The sequence below is a fragment of the Homarus americanus genome, unplaced genomic scaffold (assembly GCF_018991925.1).
Source record: "Homarus americanus isolate GMGI-L3 unplaced genomic scaffold, GMGI_Hamer_2.0 scaffold32583, whole genome shotgun sequence".
Classification (NCBI taxonomy): Eukaryota; Metazoa; Arthropoda; class Malacostraca; order Decapoda; family Nephropidae; genus Homarus; species Homarus americanus.
In genome coordinates, this window is record NW_024713129.1 from 14612308 (window position 1) to 14625575 (window position 13268).

Sequence of the window (13268 nt, forward strand, 5' to 3'; positions counted from 1 at the left end):
TTCTGCATATTAATAAAAGAATGCATACAAACTATATAAATATTCAGAATGCGTAGAGTTATTAAATCTAGCATGAACACCGGGAGTGGTGGCAGGTGAGGATGACTGGCTGCTGCGTGTGGTGGCAACAGTGTCTCTCAGTCGGGGTCTAGCTAGTGGTGTACGTGGAGGCTGCAGCTGGTGACAGTGTAAATGTGCTCCAGAAAGAATTTGAATTGAATTAGAGAAGGTTATTTATAGTCGTTTCAAGATGCCTAAGCCCGATTTCCACACGGTGGAATTGAACAAGACGGAATGGGAGGTGCCTAAGAGATACACAATGCTGTCTCCCGTGGGGTCGGGGGCGTACGGACAAGTTTGGTGAGTACAAACTTAACTTTTATCTCCTGAAGTAATTCTTTCATAGGTGAGGCTTAATTGTGGGTGACAGTTAAACTACCCCAGGCAATTTTGGAACATAATTTAATTCACAATAATGCCATTAGGATTTAAATTACTAGAACCTCCACAAAGATCATTAGTTTCATAACTATTCCCGATTGTACTGCAGAAGGTACTCGGGATTGGTGCTATCAACTAGATGTTGAACAATTTTAAGTTAATGTCTTATATTGTGTTCACTTTTAATGTAGTGAAGGTCATTTAGGGTCGCCACTTTGAGAATGGTCAAAATTAGGATTTTTTTGCAGTGTTTTTATGGTAATTGTGTTGTTTAATGAGCTTATTGTTAATGAAAGAAAACCTATTCTGGATTTTGTCATATATATATATATATATATATATATATATATATATATATATATATATATATATATACACAGTATGTGTTTTAATTACTAGTATGTAACTTCAATGGGAGAATGAGGAAAATTACTGAATTTACTGAAGATGCATGTGATTAACCGCACTAGAGGTCACAGAGCCTGGAGTTAAAGAAGCTATCAATAATAATAATAATAATGATAATAATAATATTTATTCATAAAAATTGTCAAGCAGGTTTACAATTGGATAATTATGTTTATTATGTATGGATTTAATCAGTGCAGCATGAATTTAGTCAATGTAGGTACAGTATACAGTACAACAACATAAGAATGGAGGAAACTGCAGCGGGCCTATTGGCCCACACTGGGCAATCCCTATCGCTCATATATCCACCCAACCTATGTTTGAAACTACAAGTAGACCGTGGGAATACTGTACTATATAATTTTATGTGTGCCAAGACTGCAGGTAAACAGTAAGGAAGATTTTTTTTGCATGACCGCAGACACCAGGTACCATCAAATTATGTTCACTCCCACAAGTGCCCTGCTGGTACATATCCCTAATCTTTGCATGTTTGTTGTTAGATACTTGGGCACAGTCCATTGAAAATCCTGTAAGCATGATTCAGCTTCAGTTGCTTCACTGTATCTGCACAGAAAACTATAGAGTGCTAACATCTCTCGAGTAAGATTTGTGAACGCTGGAATAACCTGCCAGTTACAGTATCTCGCCTAACTTATTGTGTTCTTTGAAGCCAAGATTTCCCACACTGAAACATGTACTGTAATAAGTAGTTCAAGCTCCCATACACGCCCTGCTACTAAGCTGACAAGTGGCAAAGAGAATAAAGTGAATTAGGTTGTGGCCTCAGTGTTCATGCTTTCAAATTACCAGTTGTATATTTAAAAACACAAAAACTCATATTTTAGTTAGAATGAACTACGGTACATACATTATTACTGTGTGTGGTTAAGTTCTTGTTAAAATAAAAAAAATCAAAGCTTACATATTTGGGTAATACTTTACAACATTTTGAGGGTGATATTCTCTAAGAGATGGAAAGAAATAAGTTTTTCATAATATTTTTATTTTATGTAATTTTTTTCTCCATGTTTTGTTTGAAGATTGATTTGTTGATTCCCGCTACAGAAAAAAAAATAGATGATAAAACATAACTACTGTAGTACTTTTTTTTTAATGTTGGGTCAAGTACATTAGGTAGGTTAGTTTGGATTTTTTTATGGGTATTTTTATAGTAGTTCACACAACATTCCTACCCCAAACTTTTTATCACATTCGAAAAAGACATCTAATTTTAAGATAATTTTCTTCTATTACATTACCGTCAGAAACGTATAATAACAGAAATAGCGCATGCCAAATCTTTCTATATTTAATTCCATTAATCTTCAGCCATTATAGCCTACCCGACCTCCCTCTCAGCGTGTTGCCTTCATAAATTTGCTATATTTTTTGCCCAGTCAGATTCGATTGTGATTTTGGGTCTCATGCTTCAAAATTCAATTTAATTTCAGATCATGGTAGTCTGCGATGGGTGTCACTTCAATTATATGGAATTCATTGCGCTTTTGGGGAAAAAATGAACAAGCTATAGCATTTTTTAAATCTCATAGTGCTCTTCCGACCTCAGTAAAGATTCTAGTTCGTAATTAGGTAAGAAATAAAGGTGATTCCCCCATAAGGTGAGAGTCTGGTTACGTAAAAAACACAGTGACAGTTAGGTAAGGTAAGGTCAGGTCAGGTTAGGTCATCCCCCTAAAAGGTTAGGTTTATATGCCTTTCTCATGTTTTTTTTTTTATGTATTTTGTATTCACTTGGCCATGATTTTTGTTGGAAAATGCTTGTTTCTCTCCCCCACCCAAACCCCGGTTCCCAACAGGATCCCTTATCTTGTTGGGGGTATAAGGGGGGCGATAACTAAAAAACAGGCAATTTCCGACGGAAATCAAAGTTAGAACCAATAAAAAAACAAAAAAATACACTAGAAAAACAGTCTTGACTTTCTAACAGAGTTGTGTGAACTACTATAAATTTATCATTTTATGAAAGCAAGTTTACTGATGTACTGGTATCCATTGTTTACATCCGAGGCACTTCCATAAACTTGCCCGCTACTACCATGGTATATGATTAATCCAAGATACAATGAATCATCCTAATATACCTAACTTACCTACGGTAATCTGGGTTAGGTTAGGTAGGTTAAATTTCTCTATTTTATTTCTGATAATTCATATGTGGCAGGAGCTGGTAAGTTGTAGCGCTCAACCATACATATGTTTGGGATGGAAAAATGGTAGAAATAATATTAGGTTAAAATTATTCCTACCCATTTTAGGGCTGGTAAGAAACCATTTATCTTCTACTGAATAATTTCCTCAAGTTGTTGGTTAAGGAGCACAACCATTGTAAAATATTACCAATATTTATCAGGAGTACTGTACAATATATTATTTTATACAAAGATGATTTTGTATCCTCTCCCATTTCAATGTCCATAAATGTTGTTTTTTCTTATTTTTTTCAGTTCAGCTAATGACTCTAAAACAAATACCAAAGTAGCTATAAAGAAATTGGCTCGGCCCTTCCAGACACATATTCATGCTAAGAGAACATATCGGGAGCTTCGCATGTTGAAACACATGGACCATGAAAATGTGAGTACCGGGTATGCACCTGTACAAGTCTGGGTTTATGTAAGGTGGGCTATCCAAGGACAAATTTTACTGTGATACATATATATTTTGTATCGGTTTGCATACAGTACGTACAGGTTTGAGAAAGAATTGTGGAATTTTCTGAGATAAAGTGGTAATGCCAAGTACATACATCCTTTAAATATTTGAGTAAATATATGTGTGCATACTCTATAAGGTACTGTATCGGTAATTTTTAATTTATAATGCTTGTTATTTGATGCAGACCCATAACAGAAAAGTTTAGAGTGTTCTGGAATTTTCCACAAATTGCACATTATTTCATCCTTGTAATTTGTTCCTAGACCTGGAAAAAAAAATGGAGATATTTATAAAAAAATGTGACTGATTTTTAATCTTAAAAACTCGTTCAAAGACCCAGAATTGAAAAAAAAAATCCAAAAAAATTCTGGGTCAATTTCAATTCTGGCTGTTGGATAGTTGTAGGGACAGGAATTCCGGCTAATGGGGAGATTATTATGTTGTTTGTGATTCTTTATTTTGAAATAACATATTTTAATTTTTTTAAGCAATACATTATTTTGCCCCTTGAAACAGTGTCCCCAAATTAAGTTGAATTAGGTTTTGTCAGGTTCCTGGATTACAGTGTACGTACAGTATTTGTATGTTAACACTGATACACCCAGTACAATACAGTGTTACATCTGCTGGGTTAAGTATATACAGTAGATGATTTAAATCTTATGTTACTACTCGTCATACTGGTAGGACTGCATATGAGCCACGTGAAGAGACCTGCTTCTTGTGTTTCCTGATAAACACGTCTTGCAATGCAAGTTCTTATTCGACCTCCCAATGTACTGTCATGGTTGACTGACTGCAGTGTCTTATACTGTCCATAACTACTGTACTGGTAAACCTGGTGCAGTACCTGGCTTCTCACTGACATAATCTATTGTTGATTGGTTGGTGGGGAAGGGTTTGTTAAGGTAGCGTTCTACTCGAGTTTGAGGTATATCGGAACCTAAAAATGTATGGTTAAGATGTGAACCTTGTATTTATCAATCAAAGTTCCATCCTCATGTCTCAGGGTTGGCAGTCACAGTTCTCCACCCTAAAAGTTATCGGGCTGAATTTACCCGTCTTCTTAGGTTATGCATCTCTCCTGGGACCCAGCTTTTAATTTAATTCATCCATTTCAGTCTCTGTCTTTTGCCCATTAACATTACTGTATTAATATTCCGGGGTGGGGAGTAGCAAAGTATATTTACTTCATTATACTACTCGAGGAACTTTACTTATACTTTCCTTTTATATAAGTCCCCTCATAAATATTCTACTCTGCTTTTTCTTACAGTAAGTAAAATTAAGAAGAAATTATCTACTTTTACTTCATCATAGTGCAGTACTGTACTTCTTCCTTGTAAGACTCTTAAGCAAACCAGTGATATTCTTACTTGAGTAACTGTTTTAAACAGTAACAGTATTTTTACATAAATAAATATATCAGTACTTGACCCATCTCTGCTAATATGTTCCCTTCATCTCCAGAATGTAGCCAGTGTCCATTTTCCTAATTCTAAAATTTTTCTGTATTTCTCTTGTTGCTTTTTCCAGTCTTAGTACCGTACTTCTTCATTTGTTTTCCTACCAGTATAACTTTAACTACAAATTCTGCTGCAGCACCATATTTCATAGGACTCCTTCCTTTTGGAATTTACATGTACTGAGTGTCCAAGCTTATGACCTATTTACTGTACAGTATTAATACTAACCATAAATTTATTTGTTCTCGTATTTTAAGCTTGAACTGGTCTTTAAGATACGGTAATTAAATCCTGCTGATGGAAAATATTTGTGCTGTATTGTATAAATATTTTCTAGATAATTTCAAGTTTGAGAAAAGTTCAAGAAAATTTATGAGTAAACAAATGAAAGTACGTAGTTACTAAGCTGCTGTGTGTTACTTAGTAATGGATATCTTATCAGTGGTGTAAATTCTCTTTGTCACTAATCTTGTAAGAACAAAATTTAGTATAATTTTGATTTGAAGAATAATATAATACCTGTACAGTACTGTATAGCTAAAGAAGGTAACTGCACTTAAACGGTATCAAACTAGTCATTAATGTAACAATGATATTTACCTACCTGTAAAATCATTAGTGGAGATACTGTAAAGTATTCTATTAACCCCTTGTGTTTGAAGTCTTCTCTGGGCTGAATAAAGTTGTCTGGCACTATCCAAATAAAATATTAAAAGTGGCATCACCATTGTGAAGGGGTTAACTGAGTAATGATGGACTATCTGTGAGACGAAGGCTTCATGTTGAAAGGCCTCTCTTCAACAGAAAATGGTATGTGATGTAACTTTTGTCTGGTCAGTCTGTCATACAGTAATGAACTTTGTGAATTATGACATAATTTTGGGCAAAAGTGTATAGTATTTCGTTTCCATTATTTTTGCACAAGATCACTTCCATGGCTTCGTATCCCACTGTTGGTTAGTTTAGAATAATTTTAACTTGGAATCATCAGAGAGAGAGAGAAAATAATATATTGAGTGAAGTAGGGGGTCTGAACAAGGTTTTAAAGCAGGGTTATAAAAAGGGCGACTGTGACGATTTTACTGCATACTTTGCACACAAGAACTCTCTGCCTAGTGTTCTTTTAGCTCGCTTGCATGAATTGCAGAATAATTTGCTATATTGTACCACTTGCTTCATAGTTAATGTTTGTCATATTTTAGTACATTCTTAATCATTTAATGTTTGACTTGCAAGAGCAGGCATTGCCCTTGCCTTTTTTTAGTATGACAATTGTCTGAACAGTTTACCCATTTATCATTGTAACAAGCCCATTTTTGCATTAGACAGAAAGGTTGAGAAACTTTATCAGTCTGTATCTCAAAATTAACTTTTCCAACACTCAAATTGGAATTTCTCTGCCAGTTTGATCGATTTCAATGAAACAAACACTCAGCACAGGAAGAACCTTTCCTCAACATAATTCCAGAGTCCAATGTTTTCTATCTTGTAAGATTTATTTTTGGTTTGAATATTAATCTCGATATTTTGACGAAAATTTCAACTAAAGTTGAAATTTTTTTATCCTTAAAACCAAAGACAAAAACAAACATATCGCTCTGGACTATTCAATGACAATACTGTACTAGATCTCTTCGTACTATCAATTTTAAGGCAAAATAGAAAGAAGTAATGGAGAAATTACACCTTGAAAATTTAGACAAATGTGAGAAAATGTGTAGAGGGTTGAAAAATTTGAACGGGTAGAAGGGGATTATGGGGCTAGAATTGATATACTGTACATATGCTCCTTGATTGATGACAGGAATATTATAACAATCAACCAAAATTAAAACCACCTGCACCAAAAACCGGATTCTGCCCTAAGTCTTAAGGTTCACAAAATGTATGCATTAGCAAGATCTATTAAAACTTTCAAAGTGAGTTAATATCTTAACTACCCCTACCCCGATGTTAAAAAAAAATAGAAATTGGAAGGAAAACTGAAGCATAATTTTGCTGTGTGTGTTTACCTTACTGATTGTTTGTCTGGTAAACAGTTATTGAAAGTTTGTGTAATGAACCGTTTTACCTGCTTAAAACGGAATTGTGCATAACTTTGGGTATAAATCGTGTACATAAATGTGTGAAGAGCAAATTGCATGTGCTGTGATTGTTCTCCGATATGTCCTACCGTCTGGCGAGCGGAGAAGTAATATACAGTATTATCCCCAATGACTTGTTGGTATCGTATCTGGCAAAAGACTCTTGGCTTCGTTTGGTGATTACCACCTAGCCCAGTGCTTCAAGATCAGTGGTGATTATAGTCTCCTTTGTCTCGTTGATTACCTCTAAACAAATAAACTGGCCTCTGTTGATCCTCATTTGTTTCGTTTAAGTTCGTGATTGTTAGAGATATAGAGTAGAGTAATATATATATATATATATATATATATATATATATATATATATATATATATATATATATATATATATATATATATATCGCAGAAAAAATAAGTACAGGTAAGTGTAAATAAACTTAGACACGTGTGTGTTCTTATCAAAGAAGGGTTTGGTTGATTGGATTGTGTCGACTAATTTAAATCAATAAAATACCATTATCTAGTAAATCTATTTCCTGTATGCAGTTCACAGATTTCCCTTATGTGTTTACTCGGCTCTATCTTAAGAAATATCAGATGTATGAGAGCCTTGGGGGGCCGGTGTTTGTTGACGATACGATGGCGCGTATAGCCAGCAGGGTGATGGTGGCAGACGGCCAACGTGAAGCCCAAGCCATTTGCCGCCAAAGTGCGTCACTACCCGCCATTTTCACCATTATTGTTTTCGCACTCAAGCGTTGCAATAATTGCGGTTCATACTCACTGCCGACTTCCTTACATAGTATGGGAAAACAACTAACAATGCTCGCAACTAAAGGAATCCTGTAACTAATAATTATGTATTGTACCTGTACTTACGTAACCAATTTTAAGCTAGTCTAAAGTTTTCATTCTAGTGATTAGAATCATAAATATACTTAAGAATTGTGGGGTGGTGCTTGTTTCCCTTACTCGTATATATTGTAATATCGTATGACGTCGTTTTATCATTCATATCACATGGTGGATTTTTTTTTGTAGGAGACAATATCTACTCAGAGTTCAGGGAAGTGAATCCAATTTTCCGCGAACGAATTTTCTTTTTTTGGGGGAGGGTCTGCTAACCAACCATAGATGTGTGTGTGTGCGCGTGTGAATCTTGTTTTCACAAAAAACGGAACATTTTCGCGGGTAATTTGAGACATTGACTATAACGAAATTATTTTTCCAACCCTCTTGGTAATTCAGTCAATATTGATCTCGTCAAAACGAGTGGTCTCTTAATAAACATTACCTTTCTGCAGTTAACAAAAATCAGAAAGCGTTTTATAATTTTCAAATTTCTGCACCTTCCTCCCACAAACCTTCGAAATTTGGAAAGAGCTGAAAAGCAAATATTATATAACCCTCCTACACGTAAAATTGTTAAACGTGTTCAGTATTTTGCCATAATACATACAACTTCTGCACTGCCACAGCGAGAAAACTTTACCGGTATAACTACACGAGAATCACACCAAGGTGGCCCACCGTGAACCCCTTAACTCGTTCAGGCGGCCACAAAGTTTTGTAAAACCTTCCAAATAAAAGTAAACCACATACAGGCAGTTGACTCTTGGCAGGGACATCCCTGTCTGCGTAGCCGCCTTAGATTATTCACTGGATCATTTCCTCGTTGAAGGAAGTTGTACGGTATTTACAGTATATTTGGTGATAGTTGTAAGAGATTTATGGTGGTATTTGTTTAATCGGTGGCAATTATGCCATTGTTAGAAGATTTTGTTTACTGTTAGTGAATGGAAATTGTTATAATATACCGTAATTGTTTGTTAGCAAATGATATTTCTCTCATTGAAAATTCTCGTTATATGTGAAATAATTGGTTACTGTTATTGAAAGCTTTTTATGTAAAGCAAAATAGTTGTTTGCAAGGCATTTTAAATTGTTTGCGGGAATAGTTGGCTTGTTATTGAGAATAAATTTTTACCCGTTAATTTTGTTTTGCAAATGAAACTTGTATACGAATTTATTATCATAAACATAACCCATAACTACGCCATTGTTTATCGCAGTGCATTCTGGGGTAAAGCCAGGGTTGGGTCAGCCATCTTTGTTTTAATCCACTTGAATTGCAGTTATTTACCGCTAAAATGCCAAAAGTAAGTGTTGTGAGCCATATTCTGTTTCAACGACAGGATGTACCTTACGCCTTCAGCTACCAGTAGAAGATAAAAGGAAATTATGAATAGTCTGATTCGAAATGATACCAGGATTTATTCCCATTTCACAATATTGTTACTTTTACATCGGAGAAAAATAAAATAATATGCTCTGAAATAACGAGATGGGTAATTTGGGTGGTTGTTCAGTGCTTCGAACCAAAATCAGAGTCAGTAGAATCAGTCAGAAGCACCCAAATAGTGTACTGTACACGCAAATGTCCAATGGTGTTTTTAAACGTAGACAAAAAAGGGGGTTAATCATCATTACAATCAAGTCTGTATTGAATCATAATAAATATATGTAACTGTGTATATATAAATATAACCTGGCTCAGTTTTCCTATTTATATTTGGAAATAGAAGGGTAAAGGGGCTATACAACCACAATGGCATAACTTCACAAAAGACAGCGTATATCGGCCTCAGCAAAGGTATATACAGTACATGATAAAATGGATTGACGAAATGAAAGTACCTGTATACTATAAAGTAGGTTATAGCCTGGGGATACAGTACAGCTGTCATGGCTGTGTTGACGCTTGTGATCGGTGAGCGAGAGTCGATGTTTACGGTGATTTATCTTTAATCGAACTGGGTTTTGACTCGAATATCCTTGTAGAAAACCCTCTACATCTTAGCCATCATCCCAAACAATTAATTTCGTTGTCTTCGATCACAGAATTTTATAATTGCCCTTCTAACATCCTTCATACCAAATTAGACCTCATTTTGTTTACTAGTTTGTGAGAATTGTTTACGTGTCAATAGCCATAGCAAAATATAGCGCTGCCTTGGTAACATGGTGTTTGTATCCCATAAAAAAATACCTGTAATTTTTCGGAATTGGTTATCTCCTTTGTTTGTTTGTTTATGTTATGTTTTATAAGGAAACAATCTTGGTGGGAATAAGCTAGGTCACGCTAGTTAATATATCCACCAAAACGTTAAAATTTCTGATACCGTAACGTAAAAACGATGGGGTTAGTATCTAGCTTCAAGTCGCTAATGTTTCCTGTATTATTGACGTCATTTTCTTTGCTCCCCTTCCCCTATTTTTAAGGGTCTATGATGTGACAATACGTTTTGAGAATCTCGATAGTGTAGAACGTTTTACGTTGCCCGGAATTCCTGATTTTTTATTTTTATTTATTTTTTTGGCTGGTAGTTTATTTCCTATTAGAGGCACAGGGGAGGAGGAGCCTTGCTTGGCAGGGGTTCGTGCTTCTCACGCTACTGTGACGTCACTTGGTTATTGGTGACGCCAAGACTAATGGTGACGTGGTTAAGTCATAGTGAGAGATGCCGTCGTCATTACTTAGCCAGGGTGGTGATGACTCAAGGGAGGAGTTGGGCGAGGTTGGTGGGATGGTATTGGTGATGACAGTGGCGAGATGACGGTGGTGGTGGTGACGGGATGGACGGGGGGGGGGAGGGGTGGCACAGTTCCTGTACTTGTATTAAACATCTTGGTTGAAGGGTATGCAGGGTCAAACCACACACACACACACACACACACGGTGCATGAATCAAATTCCCGAAAATAAATAGTAAATTATTATTATTACGAAAAAAAAAAGGAATTCACCATCATATACAGTTGTATTGAGTGTTCTGGGTGTGATTCTACCTCCTTGAGTCCCCTGACCATCCATAATAGCCACCTTGTATCTAAATGACCAATAATTTTATACAAGGTGTGTGTGTGTGTGTGTGTGTGTGTGTTTTGTATCATGCAGTATGAAGTAAGGTTTTGGTAGCGGTGAATCATGTATAAGCCATCGAAATCCCGCCTGCCATCTCACATAGACAGTGAAAGCCACAGCCAAGCCCAGGTAGCGACATCATTTGCCTGTTGAACAACCATTTTTTTTCTTGGTGGTAACACTAGTAGAGTATCTGTACACAAGTTTAATTTCCTTCTGGTTATGCGGTTTCAATTCATCGTTGTTTTTTTGTCCTGGTAACGTCCGGTTGTGTCGTTCAGTAATTCCCCGGAATAGGCTACCCAGTGTTGTGTTATGTATTGTGGGTATTATACGGGGTTATTAAATGTTTTCAGCGTACCGAGGTAACTAACTGGTCGATGAGAAGATATTACAGCTCAATGATCAGGTAGTGGAGTTAGATGTGTTACTTAAGTTTAAGCAAGCCGTCTTCTACATCGATATCAACTACAATAAGATCATGTATGGAAACCTTGTGAAAAATATTTGAATATAATGTTTTTATGTCTACGTAATGTTTTATAGTTGCATTGGGTATGGGGGAAAAGCGTCCCTTGGTTAGTGGTAATTTATTGTTTAGCGATGCAGCTTTACCTTGTACGCAACCGGCAGCTGAGTGGGCGTGGCCAGCGAGCTGGAAGCAAGACGCGGTGACCCAGTCAGGTGGTTGAGGTGTGGGAAGGAGAGAACCTACTTGTTATGAAAGGCACAGTCAGACTTCCCCCACACAACCTCAGCAGCCTCCACTTACTGTTATCATCGTTGGCGGGAAAATGGTGGCTGTGTGTGTGCGTGTGTCTGTACATGTTGATTTAGTTGTTAAGGATAAAAACGGGTAATTTTTTGTTCATGAAGGTTTTAAAATATATTGAACAAAGAAAAGGTCGGGAATAAGGTGCTCCAACAGGTTCTGGCCTGCGTGTTTTATTCCCAGGGTGAGCAAGGTCTCCCACTCACTAGCTGGATACTCAGGCTAATGCTGCATTTTACAAGTTACTTGACTGAACTTAATACAGCTCTGGCTTACTGGGGATAAGTTTTGGTGTTTTTTTTGTATGAGAAGCACCTCAGAAAATACATCACCTCACGATAAACTGGACTTAATTGAATCTCACGTACGTAAACTGTTTATTGATTAATTATTTTATAATGGGGAGGTCATAATTTATAATGAAAGAATATATATATTGTGCTGGAAACAACCACAAATATACGTGACTGACAGTAGTCATATTTTGACAGCGTGGCGAGCAGGGTGTAAACTACAGCAGTAACTAATACTGTGTCTGTATGCATGTATTGATCACAGAGCCGCCCTCCATCCTCATGCAGGAAGTATAAGGTTATCACTGACTGAAGCCGGTGTGACCTATAGATGGAAATATTATTGAGCCTGACATCCCAGATACGTAGGCAGTGTTTATATAAGGCTCACAGTTAGAAGAACATTAATACGAATTATAAATGTCAGAACAAATGAAATATATATATATATATATATATATATATATATATATATATATATATATATATATATATATATATATATATATATATATATATATATATATATATATATATATATATATATATATATATGTGTGTGTGTGTGTGTGTGTGGACTGCGTTTTAACAGCTAGGTCTGGGTTAGATGAGACAGACATGAAGTGAGACACTTTGGGATCGATACTCCGGCGGGTTCGTGGAGCCATTTTGATCAATACGCAACACTGGACGACAGGTTGGAAAGTAGTATTGTATTGCTTTTGGTCCACGTGTGTCATTGTACATGTTGTGTTGATTCAATTGATATAGCCTCACAAGGTCATTAGTCAGTATGTTTGTTATGTATGCGAGCTGTACACAATACAAAGTTTTCCAATTTCACACCACATCACACTGACTGTTGAGCGTCTATACTCTGTACACAACTCGAAGAATGGACGGTATTGCTTCATCACCCTCCAGTTGCAACACGTGCTTATATTACGCGAATCTAAATAAGGTGCAGCTGAAGTAGATTATCATCAATATTGTGTGGTCATTTTCATTACGTGAATGTGTTGAAACGAAATAAATTAAATTATATTTGCTATAGCTTTGAAAGTTGTTGCCCCTGTAGAAGTTCATTAATGTGCATATTTACAATTACTAGGTTAGGCTGGGTTAGGGTATTATCCTTGTACTATTACTGTATGAGGCAGGGCGGAAGCCACTACTGTATATATCGTCAGCCCGTCT

At 36.2% G+C, this 13268-nt stretch overlaps 1 protein-coding gene across 3 annotated transcripts in view; it reads left to right on the forward strand.

Annotated features, from left to right (window-relative positions):
• The first annotated feature begins 116 nt into the window (after positions 1-116).
• The window catches only part of LOC121868235 (mitogen-activated protein kinase 14-like), a 46422-nt gene continuing 33270 nt past the window's right edge, over positions 117-13268 (forward strand). For all 3 annotated transcript variants that reach the window (XM_042368569.1, XM_042368559.1, XM_042368550.1), the window contains exons 1-2: positions 117-360; positions 3321-3450. In XM_042368569.1, the coding sequence (XP_042224503.1) occupies positions 251-360; positions 3321-3450 (240 nt within the window). In that variant the 5' untranslated portion in view covers positions 117-250. The remainder of the gene's footprint in view (positions 361-3320; positions 3451-13268) is intronic.